The 27,021-nt window shown below is 39.5% G+C and overlaps 1 protein-coding gene across 1 annotated transcript; it reads left to right on the forward strand.

Annotated features, from left to right (window-relative positions):
* Positions 1–21,102: 21,102 nt before the first annotated feature.
* Positions 21,103–25,019, forward strand: LOC123520115 (putative thiosulfate sulfurtransferase, mitochondrial). The gene is made up of 4 exons (XM_045282037.1): positions 21,103–21,257; positions 23,741–23,854; positions 24,529–24,691; positions 24,844–25,019. Exons 1-4 carry the CDS (start codon positions 21,251–21,253, stop codon positions 24,923–24,925), a joined length of 366 nt encoding a protein of 121 aa, XP_045137972.1. The 5' UTR covers positions 21,103–21,250; the 3' UTR covers positions 24,926–25,019.
* The last annotated feature ends 2,002 nt before the right edge of the window (positions 25,020–27,021 follow it).

The following is a 27,021-nucleotide window of genomic DNA, read 5'->3' on the forward strand; positions in this document are numbered from 1 at the left end:
TCTCAGTCAAACACACTATATCAGGCTTCTCCACTATCATATAGTCTTGCAATTCCAATCTACTTGACAGTATCCCATCTATATTAGTATACATTACGGTCCACCCACTGCTCCCTCTAGGGGTTCCTCCGTATTCCTTCTTTCCACATACCACTTTCTGACTCTCTCTCCTATAACTCTCCAAAAAAACTTTTCTCTTTCCTCCTCAGACCGCTCATCATTTTTCCTTCTCGCCTCTTCCACCAATTCCTTATATCTTCTCCTCTCTTCCTCATTTCTATTCTTTCTCACAAACACCTCTTTACAACCTTCTATCTCTCTTAACTTTGATGTTCTATATAGGACATCCTCCGCAGATTGTTGTGACTTCAGTACTACTTTAATCGGTCTGTTCACTCCCTCCTTATACGGACCCAGTCTATGGATCTCTTCCACTTCTTCTTGTAGGTCTTTTTTTTCATCATCATTTAGATTTTTGAACAGATCTCTTACCATTTTCAATTCTTCCTTAATTCTCTTCGGCTTATATGTTATATTTTGTTCTTTCATCCCAAATATTAACACACTCTTCTTCTTTTCTGCTATTTCCCTTATCAATGTTTCCTTATTCTTCATTACATTAACCAGTTCCTTGGACCTTTCTTTTTTGTCTTCCTTCAACTGATCTTTAATTATTTCTTGTAATCCAACCATCTCTGCTTCCCTCGACTCAGTCCATTGTGTTTTCTTCAGTTCCCATTCCCTTTCAAACCTTTCATTCTGCTCACTAATCATTTCCTTAAAGTCATCTTTCTCCTTTACTACTCTCTCCATTTTCTCCTCCAACCTTCTCTTGTATTTTTCAACCTCCACCTTCAAATGTGCATTCTCATCCACCAATCGCTTTTCATTTTCCTCCAGTCTCTTAACTCTTTCCTTCAAAGCTTTGCGGAATTCTCTATCCTGCTCCTCCTCACTCCTCTGAACTTTTAATTCCTTCACTAACTCCTCAAATCTCTTCTCCAACATCACCAATCTACCTTGCAATGTTGCCCCTGTTGAAGCTGGACTCATGCTTTGACTGGCCACTTTCGGTTTTGCTCCCTGGGCCTCATCAACATATTTTGAATTTGGTAATTTATTCCTTACCGGTCTATCCATTTTTCCTTACTTTTCCTGGGAACATGTGGGTGTGTGGTCACTGGGGGCCAGGCCTGGTAGTTACGTGTGTGGTTGGATGCGTTGGCGGCTGCTATGGCTGGCCTTTGTGGGTTCCCGCTCTGTCGTTTGGAGTGTGGAGGTTCTCCCACCTCCGATCACTCCCATGTACACGCCACCAGGCTACGTTCACTCTGTACACTCGTTCACTCGCTCTGGTCGCCCTTCAATAGCAATAACTATTCTCACTCAAGCACATTGCTTAGCGTGTGGAGTGTTATTTAGATGCCGTTCATGCGCAGGAGGCACGTCCGTTCTCCACGGAGTGCGGAGTGTGTGTGTGTGTGTGTGTGTGTTGTAAAATATTTCTATCTCTGCACCAGCAGAGGGTGATAACCTTTGTAACTCTATATCGTCACTTTTTCTAATGTGTGTTATGTATGATGGTGTCTTCCCCTTACGCCCGTGACCCAGGTACACGTATTCTCTTTGATATATATATATATATATATATATATATATATATATATATATATATATATATATATATATATATATATATATATATATATATATATATCATGCCAAAAAACATCTCCAATAACTTCTTCATCTTTTCCTCATTTATTTCATCTTGACGGCACAACTGCCATCTCATATGTTTCTAAAGCTGAACTCTTCTCTCAAACCTTTGCTAACAGCTACACCTCGGATGATTCTGGGCTTGTCCTTCTCTCTCCTCCTCCCTCTCACTATTCTATGCCTTCAATTAAAGTTCTTCGTAATGATGTTTTCGATGCCCTCTCTGGCCCAAACCCACGGAAGGCTTATGGACCTGATGGGATCCCTTCTGTTGTTCTCAAAAACTGTGCTTCCGTGCCTACACCTTGACTGGCTAAACTCTTTCAACTATGTCTATTGCCTTTTCACCTTTCCTTCATGCTGGTAGTTTGCCTACATTTAATCTGTTCCTAAAAAGGGTGACCGTTCTAATCCCTGAAACTACCGCACTATAGTTTTAATCTCTTGCTTGTCGAAAGTTTTTGAAGCTATCCTCAATAGGAAGATTCTCAAACATATCACTTCACAATCTCTCTGATCGCCAGTAGGGCTTCCGCCAAGGTTGGTTATCTTTTGGCGTTTCTTACGTCTTCTTTGGTCACCCTCTTATAGATATTTCGGTGAAATTTTTGCTGTGGCGTTAGACATATTAAAAGCTTTTGATAGAGTCTGGTACAAAGCTTTAATTTAAAAACTGCCCTCCTACATTTTCTATCATTCTCTCTGCAACTTTATCTCAAGTTTCATCTCCGATCGCTCTATTGCAGCCATGGTAGACGGCCACTATTATTCTGCTAAATTTATTAACAGCGGTGTTCCTCAGGATTCTGCCCTGTCACCTACTCTCTTTTTATTATTCATTTATGATCTTTTTAATCAAACTTCTTGCTCTATCCACTCCTACGCTGATGATACCGTTGGCGGCTGTCTCAGTGCCAGCGACAGCATTAAAAGTCTACCTTTCCAGGGTCTGTCTAGACACTGTCTTTACTGACCACATGACCAAGAAAAGGCACTTGCTTTTGAAACAAACAACACTTTTTTGGGATTCAGTTTCAAATTCACAGCCGTGAACCTGTCCAGTACATTTTTTGATCTTTCAATTGCATTTTCAAAAGTGCTCCCATACACCAACACATTGCCCAGATACACTAGAGCTTTTTTCCACAAGAGGCCATCCAATACTCACTCCATTAACCATTCAAACGTTGCTCGTGCATTAACCAGATCGAAACTCATCACGCGGAATTGCCACAGTCCTTGTCCGTATGTGAACACAGTCTTAAGCTTATTGTCCTCAGCCATCTCTACCTGGTGATATCTAGATTTCAAGTCCAGGATAGAAAAGCAACACACACCTTCTAGTGCATCCAACGTATCATCAATCTGTGGCAAGAGATAAGAATCCTTGGTGGTCAAAACGTTCAAAGCAGCACATAAGTTCACACAACATCGTGTTGTACCATCCTTTTTCTGCATTAAAACGATTGCAGTTGCCCAGGGGCTTGATGACATCTCAATCAACCCCTGATCCTTCAGTTCCACCACAGCCTTTTCCATCTCCATCCTCGGAGCCGTTGCAATCCTCCAAAGTGGCGTCTTGATGGGTGCAACATTACCTGTGTGAATATGGTGCTTTACGAGGTCTGTGCAGCACAGGTCATGGGTCCCTTTGGATAAAACATCTGCATACTGTGACAACAACCGCCCCACTTCTCTAGCCTGCTCCTTCGTAAGGCAGGTATCACTCTGCCATAGATCCTATTGGTGAGTTGGGACCTCTGTGTCACTTATCCATGGGACTTTGGGCACAACCTCCACACACCTCTCCCATTGCACCTCCTCACATATCCCCATCAACACACCTTCCAGTAATTGGCATAGCTCAGTGAAGGGATTGGCAACCAGCACGCATGCCTCCTCCATCCCTGGCACAACCAGGGTTCTGCCAATCACTATTCCGTCGAGTAGTGCTTGTGGGGGTGCACTAAGCAGGCCTTCTCTCCCCATCTTCTTGCAGAGGCAGCAGCAGAGACTGGCTTCTGACAAGGGGGGAATGCAAGTGGTTCATGCTGCCAACACTCGCACACCACTATTCTCCTCCAGCAGGAGCTCCTTCCTGTCCCTAATCTCCATGGTCATGTCTCCGAAGTTCAGTACTGCCTTGCTTTCCTGGATATAGTCCAGCCCCAGGAGGTTCTCCTCTATGTTTACCACATATATAGGGAGGGTCCTGTCTTCCCCTGCAACAGCAACTGTGGCCAGCACTGGTCCCTTCAGCTGTGTACAGTGGCCCGTGATACCACACAGCTCCTGTTCTGGTTGTTCATGGTCTGCCACTGCTGCTATGGTTTCCACACACAGGAACGTGCACTCTGCACCAGTTTCCATTGTCAGGTTACAGGGTTTATCGTTCACTTTTCCCTGCACCTGGATGACAGACAGAGCAGGACTCCCTGGGAATGGGCTGGTTCTTGTTCCTGCTTACCAGCTCCACAGGGTTTCCCTCACCCTACGTCATGACTGTGGGTGGTATGGAAGGGCAGGAATTCATCAGATGCCCCTCTTTGCAGTTCCAACAGCATGGATACTGGTACTGCCTGGAGGCTACATTTCTCAGAGACCTTCCTTGGGGGCAATACCTCTGACTGTGCCCTGGACGTCCACATCTATTTAACAGATAAAGAAATGAGGACAATGATAAGAGACACCCCATCAAGCTGGATCACAGTTACTGGTGGCATACCACAAGGTTTAGTGCTGGCATCAATTATTTTGTAAATATATATTAGTGATATACAAGAGGGTTTGAGTAGCTACATAAATTTGTTCACAGACGAAACAAAACTTTCAAGTGTAGCTAATAAGGAATATGAAGGACTGTAGCTATATGGAATTGCAGAAAGATAAGAGAATGGAGTCAAAAGTGGAAATGGAAATGGGTAAAAGTAATAGAAGACCTATGTGGAAATATAAAATGGGAGAATAGATTATAATGAAAAAGAGTGAAGAGAAAGACCTGGGAGTAATTATACAAGACACACTAACTCAAGAAAGACTCATAAAAAGAATAGACAATTTGATTCAACATACAACACACTAACTAACATTAGGGTGGTGTTCATTTACAAGGATAGCACTGTGATGAGAAAAATCATAACCACTATGATAATTATTATTATTATTATTATTATTATTATGAGGTCAATGAAGGCGACCCACTGGAAAGCATAACTGCATAAACCCAAAGGCCCAGTGGGCGGCACCTCACCGATAAGTGAAAGGAAGTAACAGGAATGAACAACAGAATAGGAAGATTGGTAGAGATCTAAGAGGTAGTGAGTTCAGAGAGAAGAAAGGTATTCACACATTTTTTAAATGCTTCAATGTTACTAGAATTAACAATCTCGTTGGGAATTGTATTCCAGAGTCTAGCAGATACTGGGATAAAACACCGGGAAAATTGTGAAGTATTACATCGATTCACAGACAAGGAACGGTCATTCATGATCAAGGATTGTCTTGTAGCACGTGCTGGTAGTGAAGGGCAGGCAAATGACAATGCAACGGGTGGTTGGAATTAGACATGATTTTGAAGAAATAGGACAATGATCCAACCAAACGACGATGCGAAGATTAATCTCAAGATTAGGAAGAAGAAATTTAATCTGGTTGAATGCTCTATCTAAAAGCTTTAAGTGAGACTCTGCTGCAGAGATCCACACAGAGTGACAATATTCAAAATGAGGCAGTATGAAAGAGTAAAAGCAATTTCTTACAATATCATCAGAGGAATATATCCTACATTTGCGTAACAAACCAACTTTACATGAGACTGATGATGCAAGTGAACGCAAGTGCAACTCAAAAGTAAGTTTGGGATCAAGGGTGACTCCGAGTAACTTCAGAGACGAACAATTAGGAATAGGTACTTCGTTGACAACAATATCAGGGTGAACTGGGAAAGGTGTCCTTGATCTGCTAATAACCATACTATGGGATTTACTCGGGTTCAGTTTCATACCCCACCGATCACACCATGACAGAATCCTTGAAACATCTTGAGTGAGTACATTAGCAACTCTCTGCCTATCCTGTGGGGAAGGAATTGTCGCATATATAGTGGTGTCATCAGCATAAGCAACCATATTAGATTCAATCCCACACCACATGTCAGATGTATAAATAATAAAAGAAGAGGTCCCAGAACACTTCCCTGCGGAACACCGGATACAACTGGACTAAAAGAACTAAGGCAGCCATCAACAGTCACACGCTGCCTTCGACTCGTTAGGAACTCTGACAGAACTTGATGGACGCGGCCACCAATACCAATAGATCTAACTTTCGATAAAAGGGCTCTATGACTAAGACTTAGACTAAAATATGCAGCAGTGGTATGGTCACCATACAGGTAGAAAGATATAAAGAAACTAGAAAGAATCCAAAGGATTACTATAAAGATGGTCCCAGAAATAAATAATCTTCCCTATGAAGAAAGATTGAAGGAAATGAACTACCAACTTTGAAGGATAGATGGGAAAGAGAAGACCTAATAACGATGTAATAGTTAGTAAACTACATGGAAAAACTAGGGAAAAATCATTCTTAAGCCATGGTTCATTTACAAGCAAGGTTAAAGTAGAATTTTGCCACATATTGCAACTTTGTTCCTCAATGTGTAATTGAGACCCTTTCTATGGCCCTTTTTAGACCCTTCTTAAATACATACCCCTGGAAAAAATTATTCTTAAGTTTCATACTTTTGACTACCTATGCCCATTCTAACATCAAAAATCACTTCCATCCTTGTCCTCAAAATTGTAATTGAAGGTCCAATTCAGGAGGGTTCAAGGGGTGCGGACCCTTCTTAAGTAAGGACCCCAGGGAAATATCTTAAGCCGCGTTTTAGTTACAAGCAGAGTGAAAGTCAAATTTTGCCATAAATTGCAACTTTGTTCCTCAATGTGTAATTGAGACCTTTTCTGTGACCCTTTTTAGACCCTTCTTAAATGCAAACCACTGGACGAAATTCTTCTTAAGTTTCATATTTCTGTATAGCAACAACACCTTCTCATCAGAATCAGTTTCCATACTTGTTCTCAGATAGTGTAACTGACGGTCAATTTTGGGGGGTTTAAGGGACCTGTGCCCTCTAAACCCCAGGAATATCAATCTTAAGAAATGCCTCTTATACTCTTTCTTAGTAAGGTCTTTAAGAGGAAAGCATCAAACCTTTCGTTCCTGATAGTGTAATTGAATCCTGGCTAGCTCCCCAATTACTATGACTACAGTGTTGTGGCCTCTATTCTCTGATTGATTGATACATTTATTGTTGAATTAATAAATAAATGCAACAAAGGGGGAGGATGGACCTTGCCACCCACCCCCTGGGCAGACTTAAGATTAAAATATCAAAAAATTATAAATAGACAGTATACATAACAAAAATACAAGTACTTCAATAGTAAATGAATACAGATATTGCACACCTTATTGCATACACATCCTACAGTCTGGGAGCAAACTGAGGATATTCCCTGAATATATCCCTGAGAGTGGTTCAGTCTAGGAGATGGTCAATGAGGCTAAACAAGTCATGTTGACCTTTTGGCCTAAAATTAGCAATGAGAGGACATTCCATGATATAATGACACAGAGTGTGTCCCCTAGGTGCAGCACACAGCATACAGCACACACCAGGAGAAGCACTGACTTCCCGAAAAGTATTTGTAGCCTAATCTGAGCCTCAATCATTGCCATCCTGTCGTGTGATGCAGTGTGTTTCCTGTAAGTGTAAGCACAGCTCTGGGAGACACGTGCATAGTGAAGACTAGTGCCACTGCCCTTATGGCAACAAAGTTCCAACTGATCACTAATGCTGCTATGTACAAAGTCCTTAATGCTACTCTTAACATAACCCAGAGTGTGCTCAGTGCCAGGGTCCACTGTGTCATCTTGGAGGACACACTGAGCAAGGCGGTTTGCTTTTTCACTTAGCGGGATACCCACATGAGAGGGTATCCAGGTGAAATGGACCGTGGCACCAGCACCTTCTAAGGCATGAATGAGATCAAGACACCTATTAACTAGATCACAGTCCATGGGGTAGGTGGATTGAAGGGCATACAATGCAGCCTGACTGTCAATAAAGAAATAAACATTCTTATGGAGAGGTGCCACAATATGAAGCATCTCCAGTACTGCATACAGTTCTGCTCTAATGGAAGACATGTGCAGGGAGCCACCTGGAAACCTCGGTGTCAGTGTAGTGATTGGCAGAGATGTAGTCGCGGATGAACAGCCCACATCTGGACCTGCTGCTATTGACTGACCCATCACAATAAACATGAATAGCCTGAATGTGTGGGTACTTGGACAATTTAGTCATGAACATGTCTTGCAGCACAGGAGGGAGACAGTCCCTCTTGGGCTGATGCAGAGAGTGAATATCAACACTGACACGGTGAGGGTTCCAGGCTGGTTGTAGCAGTGATATAACAACGTTAATACAGATCTCGGCTATACCTACATTTGTCAGTACTCTCAAGATCTTCCTGAGTTATGGTGTTGTAGGAGTCAGAGGATCGTGATACAGGGGGGTCAGTGATCTTTTTAGAGAGTCAGAGTCTGTGCATAGCATCCAACAACTGTGTGACAAGTAATTTCCTGTATCCTACACATAATACTCGGTAGGTGCAGTTCAGCTCTGAGGACTTCAATCCATGTAGTCCTGGAGCATCCCAAGATTATCTGCATGGCTTCATTCTGAACAAGTTCCAGGGGAGCAGGATGGCACTAAACTGTATTAAAACAGGGGCGGCATAATCAATAAAGAACCGTATGACAGATATATAGATAATTCTTAGGACTGGAATGCCAGCCCCCAGACCCCTGTTTGCTAGCAGCTGAAGTGGTGCTAGCCTTGGCAGACAGAGGTCTTGAACATAGTGGATGGCTTCAAGAGACTTCCTGAAGCTCATCTGAACACCCAGGTACTTGTATATATGAACTCTAGGGATGGGAATATTATTTACAGTGGGTAGCCGAGAGACCTTCCCTTTAGCTTGAAATTTTGTTTTACATTTATTAATCACTAGTCCCATTTGGACACACAACACTGCCAGTTGTGACAAAGCTAACTGGAGAACCCTTGGTGTGGGGCATTGGAAGAGTATGTCATCAGCATAGATGAGCACCTGGGTGCCCTGCAGAGAGGAACAGTGCGCAATTTTGTCCATTAAAACATTAAGACGCATTAGACTAAGGACTCCATGCTGTGGTGTTCCAAGCTCAAAGACTTCCTCAGAGGAAACTGCACCTTGAAACCAAACGTGTGCTGTTCTATTGTACAAATAGTCCCTGATCCATCCTAATAATCTACCTTTGACGCCTTTGATAATAAGTTCTTCCATGATAACATCTTTGTTGGCCATGTCGAAGGCAGTCTCTCTCTCTCTCTCTCTCTCTCTCTCTCTCTCTCTCTCTCTCTCTCTCTCTCTCTCTCTCTCTCTCTCTCTCTCTCTCTCTCTCTCTCTCTCTCTCTCTCTCTCTCTCTCTCTCTCTCTCTCTCTCTCTCTCTCTCTCTCTCTCTCTCTCTCTCTCTCTCTCTCTCTCTTAAAACTTCATTTATTCAGTGAATGATGTTTACAGGATCATCAGTGAGTTCTTCTGTGATTATTAGTGTACCCAGTCTTCAGTGGGTGGCTATATTTGTACACTCCAGCTGATCAAGGGAGGGTTGGAAATGCAGTAAGGTAACATCCCATGGAATGCACCCTCTTAAATAAATATAACTCATGAGTAGTTTATCTATTTATATAAATTTTGTTATGTTTTATCATGTTTCTGTGCAATAATTATTATTTACAAATACCTTTTTCTTACCTGAAAACAAGTAAAAAGAAATAGGGGTACTCTTTTTGGGGAGGCTGGAACAGATTAATGGCATTTCAATACATTTCAATGGAAATTTTTTTTTGAGATATGAGCTCCATCACAGAATAAATTAAACTCATACCTCAAGGTACCACTGTATACAACTAGGTAAATACACACACACACATTGCATTGATCAATGGAATTGTCACACACACACACACACACACACACACACACACACACACACACACACACACACACACACACACACACACACACACACACACACACACACACACACACACACACACACACACAAAAATCTAAATGATGATGAAAAAAAAGACCTACAAGAAGAAGTGGAAGAGATCCATAGACTGGGTCCGTATAAGGAGGGAGTGAGCAGACCGATTAAAGTAGTACTGAAGTCACAACAATCTGCGGAGGATATCCTATATAGAACATCAAAGTTAAGAGAGATAGAAGGTTGTAAAGAGGTGTTTGTGAGAAAGAATAGAAATGAGGAAGAGAGGAGAAGATATAAGGAATTGGTGGAAGAGGCGAGAAGGAAAAATGATGAGCGGTCTGAGGAGGAAAAGAAAAGTTTTTGGAGAGTTATAGGAGAGAGAGTCAGAAAGTGGTATGTGGAAAGAAGGAATACGGAGGAACCCCTAGAGGGAGCAGTGGGTGGACCGTAATGTATACTAATATAGATGGGATACTGTCAAGTAGATTGGAATTGCAAGACTATATGATAGTGGAGAAGCCTGATATAGTGTGTTTGACTGAGACAAAATTGCATGAAAAACAAAGATAAATTTGGATAATAAATATAATATATGGAGAAAGGATAGGGAGAGTAAAGGTGGAGGAGGAGTTATGATTATGACGAAGAAATAAATAAATATGGATAAGGTTTGGTATGGGAAGAACAACGCAGAAGTGATAAGCATAAGGATAAAAAGTGATGGAAAAGAATTAATAATCATGGTGACCTATGTACCTCCTAAAACAAATTCTTGGACATTAAGGGAATACGACAATATGATCAAGGATACTTTACAGAGTTTGGAAAGTGTATTATCTGGAAAAAGAAAGGTGATACTAGTAGGAGATTTTAATTGTAAGGAGGTGGATTGGGAAAATCTAGTAAGTGGTGTTGGAGAAGAAGCATGGGGAGAGAGATTTCTTAATCTAATGATGGAAAATATGATGGAACAGAGGGTGAAGGAAAATACTAGATATAGAGGAGATGATGAACCGGCTAGACTGGATTTGGTGTTAACAAGAGAAGTGTACCTATGTGGAGATATACAATACAAGTGTCCTTTGGGAAAGAGTGATCATGTGGTTATGGAAATGCAGATAGCAACAACACAGTGAAGGAAGGACAAGACATACAGGAGTGGTAGATTGAATTATAGAAAGATGGACATAGAAAGTTTGAAAAATTATTTCAGAAAATTAGATTGGGAGGAGATGTTACAAATCAGAGAAGTGCAAAAGAAATATGAGATTTTTATGAAATATTATAAAGAAAGAGTTATGAAATTTGTACCAAAGTATAAACCGAGAGAGGAAGGAAGAAAGGATTGGTTTAATGCAACTTGTGTTAAGGCTAAGGAAAAGAGATGTGGCTTGGAAAAGATGGAAAAGAGCAGGAATATACTAAATAAGGAGAATTATAGAGTGGGAGAAATGAGTATGTGAGGGTAAGGAGGAGGAAGAAAGAAAATTTGAAAAGATATTGTAGACAAGAGTAAGGAACATCCAAAATTGTTTTACAGGTTCATAAATGGTAAACTTAAAAGAGAGAGTCCATTGAAAGATTAAAAGGAGAGCAAGGGATAGTAGATGACCCTAAGAATATAGCGGAATTGCTAAATAATAGGTTTCAGCAAGTATTTACTGAAGAAACAATGTTTGTAAAGCCTCAGAATGTACAAGGAAATGTGCACATGGATGACATTAAGATACCTAAAAGGAGTTATATAAAATGTTGGAGGAACTTAAAGATGATAAAGCGATGGGACCAGATGAAGTTTCAGGAAAATTATTGAAGGAATGTAGAGAAGAATTGATTGATCCATTATATGATATTATAAGGTGTTCATTAGAAACAGGGGAAGTACCAGTAGAGTGGAAGAGAGCTGAAGTGGTGCCCATTTATAAGGGAGGCAGTAAGGAAGAGCCTCTTAACTATAGACCTGTGTCTCTAACAAGTGTGGTCGGTAAGATTTGTGAGAGGGTGATAAAGAAATATTGGATACGGTTCCTGGAGGATCATAAGTTATTATCGGATCATCAATTTGGCTTCAGGAAAGGGAGGTCATGTGTAACAAATCTACTGAGCTTTTATTCAAGAGTGGTTGACAAAATACAGAGAGAGAGGATGGATGGACTGTGTATATTTGGATTTAAAGAAAGCTTTTGACAAGGTACCTCACATGAGACTGTTATGGAAATTAGAGATTTATGGAGGACTGAAAGGAAAAGTGTTAAAGTGGATGGAAAACTACTTGAGATGGAGGGAGATGAGAACGGTAATAAGGGATGCAAAGTCGGACTGGTTGGTGGTGGAGAGTGGAGTCCCACAAGGCTCAGTGCTGGCACCAATACTTTTCCTTGTATATATTAATGACATGCCAGAGGAGTAAACAGTTATATTAATTTGTTTGCGGATGATGCGAAGTTGTGTAGGTGTGTGAAGAGTGAAGAAGATTGTGAAATTTTACAGGCAGACCTGGATAAGATTTGGGAGTGGAGCAAGAGGTGGCAAATGGAATTTAATCTGAGCAAAAGTCATGTGATGGAGATGGGAAGAGTGGAAGACGGCCAAGAGGGTCATATAAGATGGGTGAAGAAGTAGTGTTGAAAAAGGTGGAAAAGGAAAAGGATTTGGGAGTGATAATACAAGACCATGGGCAGTTTGAGGCTCATATTGATAAGATGTTTGGAGAAACGTATAATTTGATAAAAATATTGGATTAGCCTTCCATTATATGGATAAAGATATGATGAAGAAATTAATTAGTATGGTAATTAGACCAAGATTGGAATATGCTGGAGTGGTTTGGTCCCCTTATAAAAGAAGCATATAAGGAAGTTGGAGAGATTGCAGAGAATGGCAACAAAAATGGTTCCGGAATTGGCAGAAATGACCTATGAGGAGAGATTAAAAGAAATGAATTTGCTTACCTTGGAACAAAGAAGAAAGAGGAGATTTAATACAGGTTTATAAACTGTTGAATGGACTGGATGAAGTGGATAATGAGCAAATGATGTTGAGAGAGGAAAACTTAAATAGAACTACAAGATCGCATAGTAAAAAGATAGCCAAGGAATATGCTTGAAGGATGTGAAAAAATATAGTTTCCCACAAAGATGTGTGGAGGTGTGGAATGGTTTGAGTGAGGAGGTGGTGTCAGCAAGGAGTGTGCATAGTTTTAAAGGAAAGTTGGATGTGTGTAGATATGGAGACGGGGCCACACGAGTATGACACCCAGGCCCTGTAAAATTACAACTAGGTGAATACAACTAGGTGAATACATACACACACATACACACACACACACACACACAAGACTAATACATGGAGGCTTGATGTACACAAGGAAATGCAAAATGAAGGGATAAATTCCTTGGAAAATATGTTAAGAAAGCAAAAAAGTATTACAAACTTGTGGGTAATTTTAACTCCAAACATGTAAATTGGAAATAAATGGAAGTAAACATTTAGGCTGAATGTTGGGGGAAAGAAGTGCTACAACTGGCAATGGTAAACACAATGGACCAATGGATGAAGAACTATATACAAGATATAGTGGAGAAGAGGAACCATCTGTGCTTGCTCTAATATTCATGACAACCATTAAGTATCACAGCCCAATGGGAGAAAGTGATCATTTGGTTCTAGAAGTTGAATTAGAAGTTTAGAAAATTTTGAAATATAAAGAGAGACACAAAAAAGAAGATTAAATCCCACCAAGACAAACTATGAAGAATTAAAAAATTACTGTGATAGTATTGATAAAAAAAACAAAAAAACATGCAAGGCAAGACAGTCCAAGAAAATTATGAAATATTCCTAAATGCAAAGAAGGGGTAATGAGATATATTCCCGTATATAAAGTAAAACTTAAAAAAATATTTGGATAATAACTAATAGTGGCTACTTAGAACATACTCTTGCACTCTTCAGGTAAACCAGAATATTAAAGTTAGATGATGTAACAAAACTTGCAATTGCCATCTTCATGTATAAAAACAAGATTGATCATCACAGCCTTCTTCCAACTCATGGCTATAACACAAGCCATGATCATAACCTGAGCCTTTCCGCTCATTGCCTCATAAAATTTCAACACTCAGTGACTTACTTAGGTCCTGTTGTTTGGAACACTATTCCTTCCCATATTAAAAATTCACTCTCTGAGTAGCTATATTTAAAAAATGACTGAAAGGAAATATTTTAACTAACTACTGTACTAACAAATTCTCTCTTCCATGATAACATATCACTACTACTGTAATTCTGACATAGTCTAAAATTTGAAAAATAAAATGCATTGTAATCATCTAAGAACTGTATTTTGTTATTCTTCTTGAATATACTGTAAAAACTCCTGTCTTATACTTAATTACCATACCATTATTACCATATCATTATCATTATTATTATTATTATTATTATTATTATTATTATTATTATTATTATTATTATTATTATTATTTTATTATTATTATTATCATTATCATTATTATTGTTACTACCATTTTTGTCACTATGATTTTTATTATTATTTATTTTATATTATTATTATTATTATTATTATTATTATTATTATTATTATTATTATTATTATTGTTACTATTATCATTATTAATATCATTTTTTTTATCAATTATATTATTCTTACTATTATCATTATTATAATAGGTATTATTATAACAACTTTTTTTTTCTTCTCGTGATTTTGCCTAAAAAGCTTAGCTTTAGAAAGGCATGCTACAGTTACTATTAACTGAGACTTAGTATATAATATTGTACAACTGTAAGCAATGAATAAATGTTTCAAATGTTTCAAATGTTACATGTGCAAAAGCTAAGACAAGAAAGGATGCAGCTTGAAAGAAATTAAAGAAGCAGCAAAATAAAGAAAACAGGAAACAATATAATGAGACAAGAAATGAATATATTAGAATAAGAAGAGAGGAGAGGAAGTTTAAAAAAGGGATTTAGTAGAGAGAGATGTGAAGAGGAACCCAAGCTTTTTGACAAGTATATAAATGGAAAGATGATGGAATCAAGAGATGATTACTAAGTCAATTAAGGGAAATAGTATTTTTTTTTTTTTTTTTTTACATTACAAGGGCACTGGCCAAGGGAAAACAAAGTGTTGGAAAAAAAAAAAAATCCCGCTGGTTGCCAGGCCCTGTTAAGAGGAAAGTAGGAGAAAGAGAAAAAACAAAAAAATCTAAAAGGAAGGTCCAGTTAACGTAAGAGGTGTCTTGACACTCCTCTTTTGAAAGAGTTTAAGTCATAGGCAGGTGGAAATACAGACACAGGTAGAGAGTTCCAGAGTTTACCAGTGTAGGGAATGAAGGAGTGAAGATACTGGTTAACTCTTGCATTAGGAAGATGGACAGAATAGGGATGAGAAGAAGTAGAGAGTCTTGTGCAGCGAGGCCGCAGGAGGGGAAGGCATGCAGTTAGCAAGTTCAGAAGAGCAGACAGCATGAAAACAGCGGTAGAAGACAGATAAAGATGCAACATTGCGGCGGTGACTTAAAGAATCAAGACAGTCAGTTAGAGGAGAAGAGTTGATAAGACGAAAAGCTTTAGATTCCACCTTGTTTAGTAAAGCTGTGTGTGGATCCCCAGACATGAGAGCCATACTCCATACACGGGCGGATAAGGCCCTGTACAGAGCAAGCAGCTGGGAGGGAGAAAAATGGACGAAGACGCCACAGGACACCTAACTTCTTGGAAGCTGATTTAGCAAGAGTAGAGATGTGAAATTTCCAGTTTAGATTTTTAGTGAAGGATAGACCGAGTGTGTTTAATGTAGAGGAGAGGGAAGTTGAGTGTTATTGAAGAAGAGAGGATAGTTGTCTGGAAGGTTATGTCGAGTAGATAGTTGTAGAAATTGAGTTTTGAGGCATTGAACAAAACCAGGTTTTCTCTGCCCCAATCAGAAACAAGTGAAAGATCAGAAGTTAGGCGTCCTATAGCATCTCGCCTTGAGTCATTTAATTGTTGTTGGGTTGGGCGTCTGTTGAACGCTGTTGAATAATGCAAGGTGGTATCATCAGCATAGGAGTGGATAGGGCATTGAGTCAGATTTAGGAGATCATTGATGAATAATAGAAAGAGAGTGGGTGATAGGACAGAACCCTGTGGAACACCACTGTTGATAGTTTTAGGGAAGAACAGTGACCGTCTACTACAGCAGCAATAGAACGATCGGAAAGGAAACTGGAGATGAAGGTACAGAGAGAAGGATAGAATCCGTAGGAGGGTAGTTTAGAAATTAAAGATTTGTGCCAGACTCTATCGAAGGCTTTCGATATGTCAAGGCCGACAGCAAAGGTTTCACCGAAGTCCCTAAAGAGGATGACCAAGATTCAGTTAGGAAAGTAAGAAGATCACCAGTAGATCTGCCTTTACGGAAACCATACTGGCAATCAGAGAGAAGGTTGTGAGCTGATAGATGCCTCATTATCTTCCTATTAAGGATAGACTCAAAGGCTTTAGAAAGGCAGGAAATCAAAGCTATAGGGCGGTAGTTAGAAGGATTGGAGTGGTCACCTTTTTAGGGACAGGTTGAATGTGAGCAAACTTCCAGCAAGAAGGATAAATAGAAGTAGAGACACAGATGAAAGAGTTTGACCAGGCAGTGAGCGAGTTCGGAAGCACAGTTTTGAGAACAACAGGAGGGACTCCATCCGGACCGTAAGCCTTCCGAGAATCAAGGCCAGAGAGGGCCAGGAAAACGTCTTTATAAAGAATTTTAATTTTAGGGATGAAGTAGTCAGAGGGTGGAGGAGTAGGAGGAATATGCCCAGAATCATCCAAAGTTGAGTTGGTAGCAAAGGTTTGAGCGAAGAGTTCAGCTTTAGAAAAGAAGAGACAGCTGTAGAGCCATCTGGATGAAGTAAAGGAGGAAAGACGAAGAAGTAAAGTTGTTAGAGATATTATTGGCTAGATGCCAGAAATCTCGAGAGGAGTTAGAATTGGAAAGACTTTGACATTTTCTATTGATGAAAGAGTTTTAGTAAGTTGGAGAATAGATTTGGCATGATTACGGGCAGAAATATATAGGGCATGAGTTTCAGCAGTTGGATGGCTACGGAACCGTTTGTGAGCCGCCTCTCTATCATTGACAGCACGAGAACAAGCAGAGTTAAACCAAGGCTTTTTAGCTTTAGGGTTAGAGAAAGTATGAGGAATGTATAGCTCCATGCCAGAGATAATCACCTCTGTTATGCGCTCGGCACAAAGAGAAGGATCTCTGACATGAAAACAATAATCATCCCAAGGAAATCAGAATAGTACTGCCTTAGTTCCTCCCACTTAGCAGAGTTAAAATGCCAGAAGCACCTCCGCTTAGGCGGGTCCTGAGGCTGCACTGGAGTGATAGAACAGGTAACGGAAATTAGATTGTGGTCGGAGGAGCCCAACGGAGAGGAAAGTTTAACAGAGTAAGCAGAAGGGTTGGAGGTTAGGAAAAGATCAAGAATGTTGGGCGTGTCTCCAAGGCGGTCAGGAATACGGGTAGGGAACTGCACTAGCTGCTCTAGGTCATGAAGGATAGCAAAGTTGAAGGTTTGTTCACCAGGTTGGTCAGTGAAAGAAGATGAAAGCCAAAGCTGGTGGTGAACATTGAAATCCCTAAAATGGAGATCTCAGCAAAGGAAAGTGAGATAAGATGTGCTCCACCTTGGAAGTCAAATAGTCAAAGAATTTTACATAGTCAGAGGAATTAGGTGAGAGGTATACAGCACAGATGAATTTAGTTAGAGAGTGACATTGAAGTCTTAGCCAGATGGTAGAAAATTCTGAAGATTCAAGATTGTGGGCACGAGAGCAAGTGGTGTCGTTACGCACGTATGCGCAACATCCAGCTTTGGATTGAAAATGAGGATAGAGCAAGTAGGAGGGAACAGAAAAGGGCTGCTGTCAGTAGTCACAGACAACTGTGTTTCGGTTAGGAAGAGAAGATGAGGTTTAGTAGAGGAGAGGTGGTGTTCCACAGATTGAAAATTAGAACGAAGGCCACGAATGTTGCAGAAATTGATAGTGAAAGTATTAGATGAAGTGTCAAGACACCCAAGGTCGACAGCAGAGGGCAGTCCGACCTGGGGACATTTATGGTCCCCTCCCCAGAGGGGGACTCCGAGGCAGGGCGTGGTGAAGCCATTATTAAATTTTGATTTGAAGAGAGTGTAAAAGTGTAAGGTGTTGTAGTGTAGTGTAGGAAGTAGTAGAAGTTGTCTTTAGAGGGCAGGCTGCAGCTGCTCAATTGTATAAATGAGACCACAAAGGGAACCGGGAAGAGAGGACACGGGGAATCACTCAGTCTGCAGCACTGCCTACATCCCCGTAAGTACCTCTCCTGGAGGTATATATGAAACAACAGAAGAAATGAGTGAAATGAAAAATTAGAGCTTGAAATCAGTATCTAATGTAGAGGGGGATTTCAGAACCAAATAACAAAGTGACACAGAAAGGGTTATGAAACGTTATGGTGCTTAACAGAAAATTTGCACATTATTAGAAAAGGTGAATGTCAAAAGCAATGGGATCAGATGGATTGTCAGGATGGACTCTGAGAGAATACAGAGAAGAGCTGGTAGATTTAATTTGGGATGTAATCAATAACTCTGATAGAAAGGAAAGTATCTAGGGAATGGAAGAGACCAAATATAGTTCTTATTTACAAAGGAGGAAAAATGACAGAACCCATAAATTATAGACCAGTGTCACTGACTAGTGATGTGGGAATAATCTATGAAATTGTGATCAATGAAAAATGGAGAAAAATGAAATCATAAATAATTCACTATTTGGATATAGGAAAGGAAGATTGTGTATAACAAATTTACTAAATTTTCATACAAGAGTAACAGATGAGGTACAGGGGAGAGATGGATAGGTTGACGCAGTGTATTTAGATATCAAAAGGCTTTTGACATTTGACAGAGTTCCACATAGGAGACTATTATGGAAAGTAGGAGGAGTATTGTTAAGTATCTTAAGCTGGCTGAGGGACTACTTAAAAAGAAAAATAAATGAGGATAGTGATAAGAGACACCCCATCAACTTGGAGAAAAGTAAGAAGTGGTGTATCACAGGCTTCTGTGCTGGCACCGATAATGTTTCAAATATATATTAATGATAGAAGAGAGCCTGAGTAGCTAGATAAATTTGTTTGCAGATGATGCAAAATGCTTGAAAGTAATAAAGAACAATGAGGACTGTATGGAATTGCAGAGAGATATTGATAAAATATGGGAATGGAGCCAAAAGTTGAGACTCAGGAAAAATTTCCCCCCTGACTATAGTTCTTCCCGGGAAATGTAGCCTAGGTTAAATTCCTCTCCCTACCACCCGGCCTGGGCAAATTGCTCGGCATGGGCTGTTTTGCCCCAGGGGGAATTACAGACACATATATCCTCCCTCTTGACCATTTCACCCCCTCACATAATGGAAATTACACCATCGTTTTCAAATCACCAATTACAAGTAATTTAATGTATTGTAATGCCTATGGCGTAGGTCAATGACAAGGAACAGCATTAGTCATAAGACACTATAGACAAGGGAAGGGAGAGACAAGAATAAAGGTAGGGAATGACACCCCATACATAAATGAAGCACAATTAGAGTCATTTCTGTCAGGTCAGGTATTACACAAAGGGGAGTAATTCTAGTCGCGGTCACGCCTCGCTCCGGCCTATAGCTCAGGTCAAGGATGTCATGAAAAAGTTTTTTAATGCCTTTAACAAAATATTTAGTAGTTATCTTTCTAATTGTTTTATTTTTACCTACTATATGTGGTTTTTTTTTTAATGCTTTAGTCCCTGTTTCGTGTTAGGCTTAAGTGATTTGCCAGTTTGCCTCTGGCGTTATGTGGGAATGTTAGTAAGTAATGTAGCTGCTGCAACCCTTATGTTCGGCGTACTCTGGCACTCAGCTTTCCTTGATTTCTTACCTTGATGAGGGTCTTCCCCCTCAGAAGACACAGTTGCATTCTCAACCAAAACATACACAGAACATGAACAGAAAAGAAACGAGCTTTAATGTCAGTGTTATGACGAGGAATATTATTTTCTTTGGTACCGTATGACCTCGAGTCATTCTCTCAAAACAACTGTTCAGATGAGGATAAACACCATGTATGTTTTCCAGACAATAATTTAGTCAGAATAAAGCAAGCAGCCTTCCCTATCGCCTGTTGACTTTTTTTTTTTTTTTTCGTAATGTCTAATAATTCAGTCAGAACAAAGCATGCAGCCTTCCCTATCGCCTATTATTGATCTTTTTCGTAATGTCTAAGTCCCATATCTCATGATTAAATCACTGTATTGTTAGGCTTAAGTGATTTGTGTATAGGGGCGAGGGGGCGGGGGGATATTGGTCAGGAAGGGGAAATGTTATTCTAGGTCAAAATTCTTCCTATCCTGGGGCAGATGTCCCTCCCGGGAAAATCTCAGACAGGAGGAAATGCAGACTGGTACACCAGTTCAAAAATATTTTGGCACACGAAACCGCAAAACCAGTAGTTTATAGAAAGTGCTCATTGTGCTTAAAATTAAGACATACCACAGAAAGCGTCAAAACTAATAGTTAAAAAGAAACTGAAAAGTATAGATGGTAGACTGCTGTAAAAATAGATTAATCTTCAAATTATTTGAAAATAATGTTAAACACATTGAGTTCTTTTTATCCATGGTAGATGATTGCATTAAGTGAGTTTGCTGACGCCACTGAGTATTTTCCTGCCCATCCTAATTCTATCCATATATATGACTCAAGATACAAAGATCCTCTTAATTGGCACCACTGCTACCATGCACTGACTACGTATTACACAATACCAGTTATAACCAGCACCAACAATCTATACTACTACCACTACCGTCATTCTTACTACTACTACTACTACTACTACTACTGTTGCTGCTGTTGCTGCTGCTGCTGCTGTTGCTTGTACTAATAGTTCTACTACTACTACTACTACTACTACTACTACTACTGCTACTGCTACTACTACTACCACTAGTAGTACTACTACTACTATTACTATTATTTCTACTACTGCTGCTACCTTCTAAAATAGAGACAAACCATGTATTAGAAATAATTCATATAATTCCTAGGGAAATTAAACAGGCAACCAGCCTTAGAAATCGTTAACCATAAATCCTTAACAACCAACAGTCAACATACTACAGCAACCACAGACTTATTCATTTATACCTTCCACCAAGAGTTACCTTGTAAAAATTATTTATAAAGAGAAAAACTGAAAATCAATTACGAGAGAGCTGGCTAGCTACATCAGGCAACTGCCCTGTCTGCAGTGGAGAAGGTGAACGAAATTATCAGGTAGTCACCTCGGAGCTGCTAAGAAATAAGTGTGTAGTACAGTCACCTCTCCTCACCATGGCAGGTAAGACATTAATTCCATACTCATGTTACAAGGTAGGATTATACCTGAGCAAATCATGATGTGATAAGCTATATCAGACTACTTTGTCTATAATGTATTATGCAGGAGATTAAAAGAAAAGATATAACCTTTTACGGAAACAAAATTATGAGAAGAAAATTCCGATACAAGAGTTCGTGTCTCGCGCTTTTATATTTTTCTCTGTATCAGACATACCTGTGACACTTGATTAGTTTAATATATCAAGTTTCAACATTAAAGAAACCTGTATATTGAGTGAATCATTTAGTCCTCCACTCTAGTACAAATTAACGAGGCTCCACGGATGTGCCTCTCGTGGAACTCTCGATCACATTCCTGAATGACACCCAAGAGTATCATGCTTTTAGGGTTATTTTTACTGTTAGATTTGGATTGATATTTTTAAGCGAATGAATCCACTTTTGTCTTACGAACTAACGAAGGGAAATTAACTTTCAGCCAGTTCAACATTACCTTGCTTACTTAAGCGCCGATTACGGTCACATTAATAATGCAAGAATATTTTTCTTTTTCAAAGAAGACAATCAAAGCAAAACCAAAACTCGATATTGCTACTAGGTTATGTAGAAAGGAAAGGGACTGAAATGTTTTCTGCCTTGTAATAATATTTTGATGAAAAGAAATTACACAAACTGTGAAGAAACGTTAACATTAGCAAAACGGCCTGGTGAGGGATGACGCCTTCCCCCTTCTCTAGGTGATAACTAGGTGTGGCTTTTTAGCTACCATTAACTAAGGACAAACACACCGTTACAATCCGACTACAATGGTCCTTACGAAAGCTTTGAATGTAAAAGAAAAAAAAAATCCAAAATATTGTTAACATAACTGCAGGAAAGAAAAATGAGATGAACTAATTTTTCTGGTGTGTAAGTTTATTAGAATATGTATTTCTTTAGATTCTCCATTATATTGTGACTGCCCCTGAGTGTTTATCCTCTCTTATCAAATAATTGTTTATCTTAATGCTTTGGCTATAATTAGTCTATCTTTGGTTCATACCTTGAGCGCCAAAGGTTATATTTCCACTTTCACAAAGATATACCATCTCGGGAAGGTACAAATATTAATTCAATGGGTGATACTCAAGCATGCTGATATGATATTACTTTACCAGTAAGTTATTTTGTGTTTAATTGCGATGGTTAGTCAACGGTGGCAACTAGTCCTACATTATGCATTCTCATGGTACCGTGTGTGTGTGTGTGTGTGTGTGTGTGTGTTTTATAGAGTAAGTGATTGTGCTTTTCACATGAGTTGTATCGATCCAGTGTGCGTGATTCTATCTGTTTCCCATCTCGATCGTCTGTTGTTAGTCTTCTGTATTTAATAACAAATATCATTGATTTCATATGTATCTTTAATCTCACGTTTTCTTCGCGCACGCAAGGGCAGGTCATTGGCAGCGCATTCCTTTTAGCCATTGAGCAACAGCAGGTGTTTTGTCAGGAATAGTAATATGTTTCTTTTAACTTATTATATACTTCCAACATCTTTTACTCTTTGTGAGAGGTATAAGGGCTACACTAATTTTAGTAATCTCTCTCTCTCTCTCTCTCTCTCTCTCTCTCTCTCTCTCTCTCTCTCTCTCTCTCTCTCTCTCTCTCTCTCTCTTAATGATCCTTTACATTTAGTTTTACTGCTACTATATAGTGTATAACGTCCCAGTATTATCTGTTAATTGTTTCAAGAATTGGTTGACAATAATGACTGGCAAATGATATGCGTACTGTACATTCATTGTAGGTATTGAGGAAATAAAAGAGTATGCGCAACTACACCAAAGTTTAGCGAAAGAAAATGGAATGATATCGAGTTTACAAGAGAAACTTAGTAAAATACAAAAATACGAAATGAGGAGGAAATTATAGTTACATACTTATCAACTCTCTTACATCAAACATGAGACTCTCACATATTACCTCCATCTCAATCTTACACTTATCACCTCTAAAAACTCTCGTATATTTATAAATATTTATAGTAATGAATCAAATAAGTGCATCGGAGACTGGAAGGAAAAGGTCACCCGGTTGATCACTCAATTATGTAAATGCTATCCTTATTTTTTTTTTCCATTTTTTTATTCATTTTCTTTACCAGAAGTGATCAAGCCCTTGGTATCTAAATATTTGTTGGTTTTCGTAATGTTACTTGTCTTATGTACTTGGTTAACTCCAATTAGTTTCTCAGTTTTGAAATATACGTAGTCTTAAACAGCCGTCTCTAATAAAATTTCACTGTTTCAAAATGCAAATAAACTTTCCTACCTCAAGAATTTATTCACTGTTTTAAAAAGTTCATCTTTTCTGTTTCAAGCAACTGGATCCACAAGAATTTCTTGATATCATGTATATCATTTTTGTCACTTCACTCGGCTGATTCTAAAAGCTTCTCAATGCCTCAAAATGAAGTTTTCCCTTTCTGTGTCTCCCTCCTAGACATCGAGTACGAGGAGCTGGCCGCCAACCTGGAATCCTTTGTGGTGCTGGACGTTCGGGGTAGAGATGAGGTGAAGAAAGCAGGCCAGATCCCGGGGTCCCACTGCCTGCCCAGTAAGCCCCTTGTCTCTGCCCGTACCATTCTTGATGCTACTACTACATTTAACAAGTTCTACCAGAATCAATTGTGCTTGTTTTCATAATTTTCATGAATCTAGTGATAGTTTAACAAAGGTTATGTACCACCAATAGTGGAACATAATCTTAGACTTAATTCGATTGATATTTACAGGCTCTGATGAAAGTGAATTTTCGCATGGGCTTTCGTGAATCTAGTGATGGTTTAACATTATCACTATCATGTATCATCAGTGAGAGAAATAGTCATGATAACCTAACCAAATATCTCTAGAATCTTTGGAAATAGTTTTCAAAATACGATTCCTTTAACATCATTAATCAATTTATTCAAAGGACATGAATCCTAAATACTCTACTTGCTTCTCATTATATGCAAACTTAGCGAAATTATCGAGTCCTGCAACTATGGCTGCACTAGTCTTTATTTTTTTCCTTTTCTTTCTTTTTTCTTAAAATTTTCCTTTATTCTTATGATGCATTTTTCAACAGGCCTAATAAAATGGGGGGTTTTTTTCTACACTCAAAATACAGATAGGAAGGTTACTCTTTCATCTCTCTCTCTCTCTCTCTCTCTCTCTCTCTCTCTCTCTCTCTCTCTCTCTCTCTCTCTCTCTCTCTCTCTCTCTCTCTCTCTCTCTCTCTTACAGTCGGGGAACTGGAAGACGCCTTTGAGCTGGACGACGACACCTTCCAAGCAAAGTATGGATTCGCTAAGCCCTCCGCCGAGCAAACTTTGGTGACTCATTGCCAAATGGGAGGGCGGGCTAGGAGGGCTGGGGATGCTCTGGCTAAGAAAGGATTGCAGGCCAGGTAAGGTATTTTGTTTTGACGTCATGGAATTTCCCAGCTCTCTCTCTCTCTCTCTCTCTCTCTCTCTCTCTCTCTCTCTCTCTGTGTGTGTGTGTGTGTGTGTGTGTGTGTGTGTGTTCTACTCACTTTTTATGGTTTGTATTTATTCCCAGAGTGTACGTGGGATCGTTTGGGGACTGGACAGCTAAAGGGGGCAAGGTTGATTCCGGCAAACCTTTCCAGCCTACCAACTAGAGCACATCACGCTCCGTTTACCCATCACCACTTTCTCACATTTATCTGTATTGATTCACTGATTGTTTGAATTTAATGCATATTAATGATTTAACAAGCATTTTTTATTGGATCCCTATCTTGCAACAGAAATACATAGCGAAGTAGATCTCGCTATGTTGTCCTGATTAGGATACCTCAGTACACTTCCTGGATGGACTTTGTACTTGTATTTTTGTTTTATGTCTAGTCTATGTACTTATTCATATTTGCAGAAAATAGGGAAAAAAAATCAAGACCTTGTACAGGGTTGAAGATTATAAGTAAAAAATGAGAGACACTAGAAGTCTACTTAAGTCTGTTACCCTAATCCCCAAAAAACATGTGAAACAATTCTTTTATGTAATATGGCATTGGACGAAAGATTACTCAAAGGCATGCAATTAGGCCCACTGAAGTTGCTTTTGTTTGTAAAGACTAGAACTAAAATGATCAAATTACTGTACAGAGGAAGTGTTTTACAAGAATATTTCTTACTTTTCAAATACAATTGAAAAAAGAACAAGGTTCCAAATACAATTAAAAATATCATAAACCTTAAGGAAAAAAAAAAAAAAGCTCAGTTCAATGTAAGACAACGTATAATATGGGCTACAAGAGGAAATCAGTACACCAAATGATAGACTTAACTATTATTCTCTCAGTCATATTTGTGTCACACTGGAGCATTTACATACACAGCACGTTATACAAGTATGGTACGAAGCAATTATGAAGGGAAAAACCACGTGAAGTGAAAGTAATGCACAGAGCGTGGTGCTATAACTGAACTAAACAAACTCTCGCCTCACTGTTGCTGTTGATGACAATGTTTGAGTTCGGCTGTGATGACTTTGGGTAAATAGAAGAAAAAAATGACAATGAAAAAATATAAATTCGCGCATCTTAATCCTAACGTTCATAGCATCAATGTGTAATTCACCACGGTCGTCTGTTGGTCACCCAGCCAGTCTTCGCCATTACGGAGCTCATAGACCGATCTTCGGTTAGGACTGGGACCATAACACCCACTCCACACACCGGGAAAGCGAGGCCACAACCCCTCGAGTTACATCCCGTACCTATTTACTGCTAGGTGAAAAGGGGCTACACATTAAGAGGCTTGCCCATTTGCCTCACCGTCCCCGAGACTTGAACCCGGGCCCACTCGATTGTGAGTAGAGCGTGCTGACCACTACACTACGCGGTGTGTGACTACACTAAGCAGTGTGTATTTACCTAGTTGTATTTACCTAGTTGTAGTTTTACAGGGCCTGGGATTTATGCTCTTGTGGCCCCGTCTCCATATCTACACTTATCTAATCTTACTTTAAAAGTATGCACACTCGTTGCAGACACTACTTCATTTAAACTGTTCCACGTCTCAATACATCTTTGAGGGAAACTATATCTTTTAACATCTCTCAGACTTCTTCGTGTGTGTGTGTGTGTGTGTGTGTGTTTTAGCAGGATTCATTGTCCAAAGCACCGAGTAAGTAACAGAGTTGAACAAGAGAGCTCCTCCGCTCCGAGCAGATTTCCAAATCGCGAGCGGAGAAGCACAACTGCCAAAAATTAGAAATGAGAGCTGAGGAGCGAAGGTCAGACTCTTCAAAATCATGGTCCATTCTTTTGCTCGTGCTCTTCTTTTCTCCTCCACTTGCACAGTCCGCTCTTTTGCTCGCGCTTTTTTTTTTTTCATTATTCGTTCGCGAATTCACTTGTGCTCACTCTGTCCACTCCCTCTCACTCTCTTCATTTTCACTCGCGCTCACCTCTGTTTTGCTCCTGCTCTCCGCTCTTTGCTCGCACTCTCCGCTCTTTACTCTCCGCTTGCGCTAAGCTCCGCTCGCAAGTATAAGGTGATGATATTAAAGAAGGAGGATGAGGAGAAGACTTAATCCCTGTGTATTACTTTATTAATTTTTATACATTGTTTATCTAGGAAATTCAGATGAGAGAAAAATTCATTCAAATCTCTCTCTCTTTCTGTGTGTGTGTGTGTGTGTGTGTGTGTGTGTGTGTGTGTGTGTGTGTGTGTACGCGCGTGCGTGTGTGTGCATTGTTGCTGTTGTCCT

This window comes from Portunus trituberculatus, chromosome 46 (genome assembly GCF_017591435.1).
Source record: "Portunus trituberculatus isolate SZX2019 chromosome 46, ASM1759143v1, whole genome shotgun sequence".
Lineage (NCBI taxonomy): Eukaryota > Metazoa > Arthropoda > Malacostraca > Decapoda > Portunidae > Portunus > Portunus trituberculatus.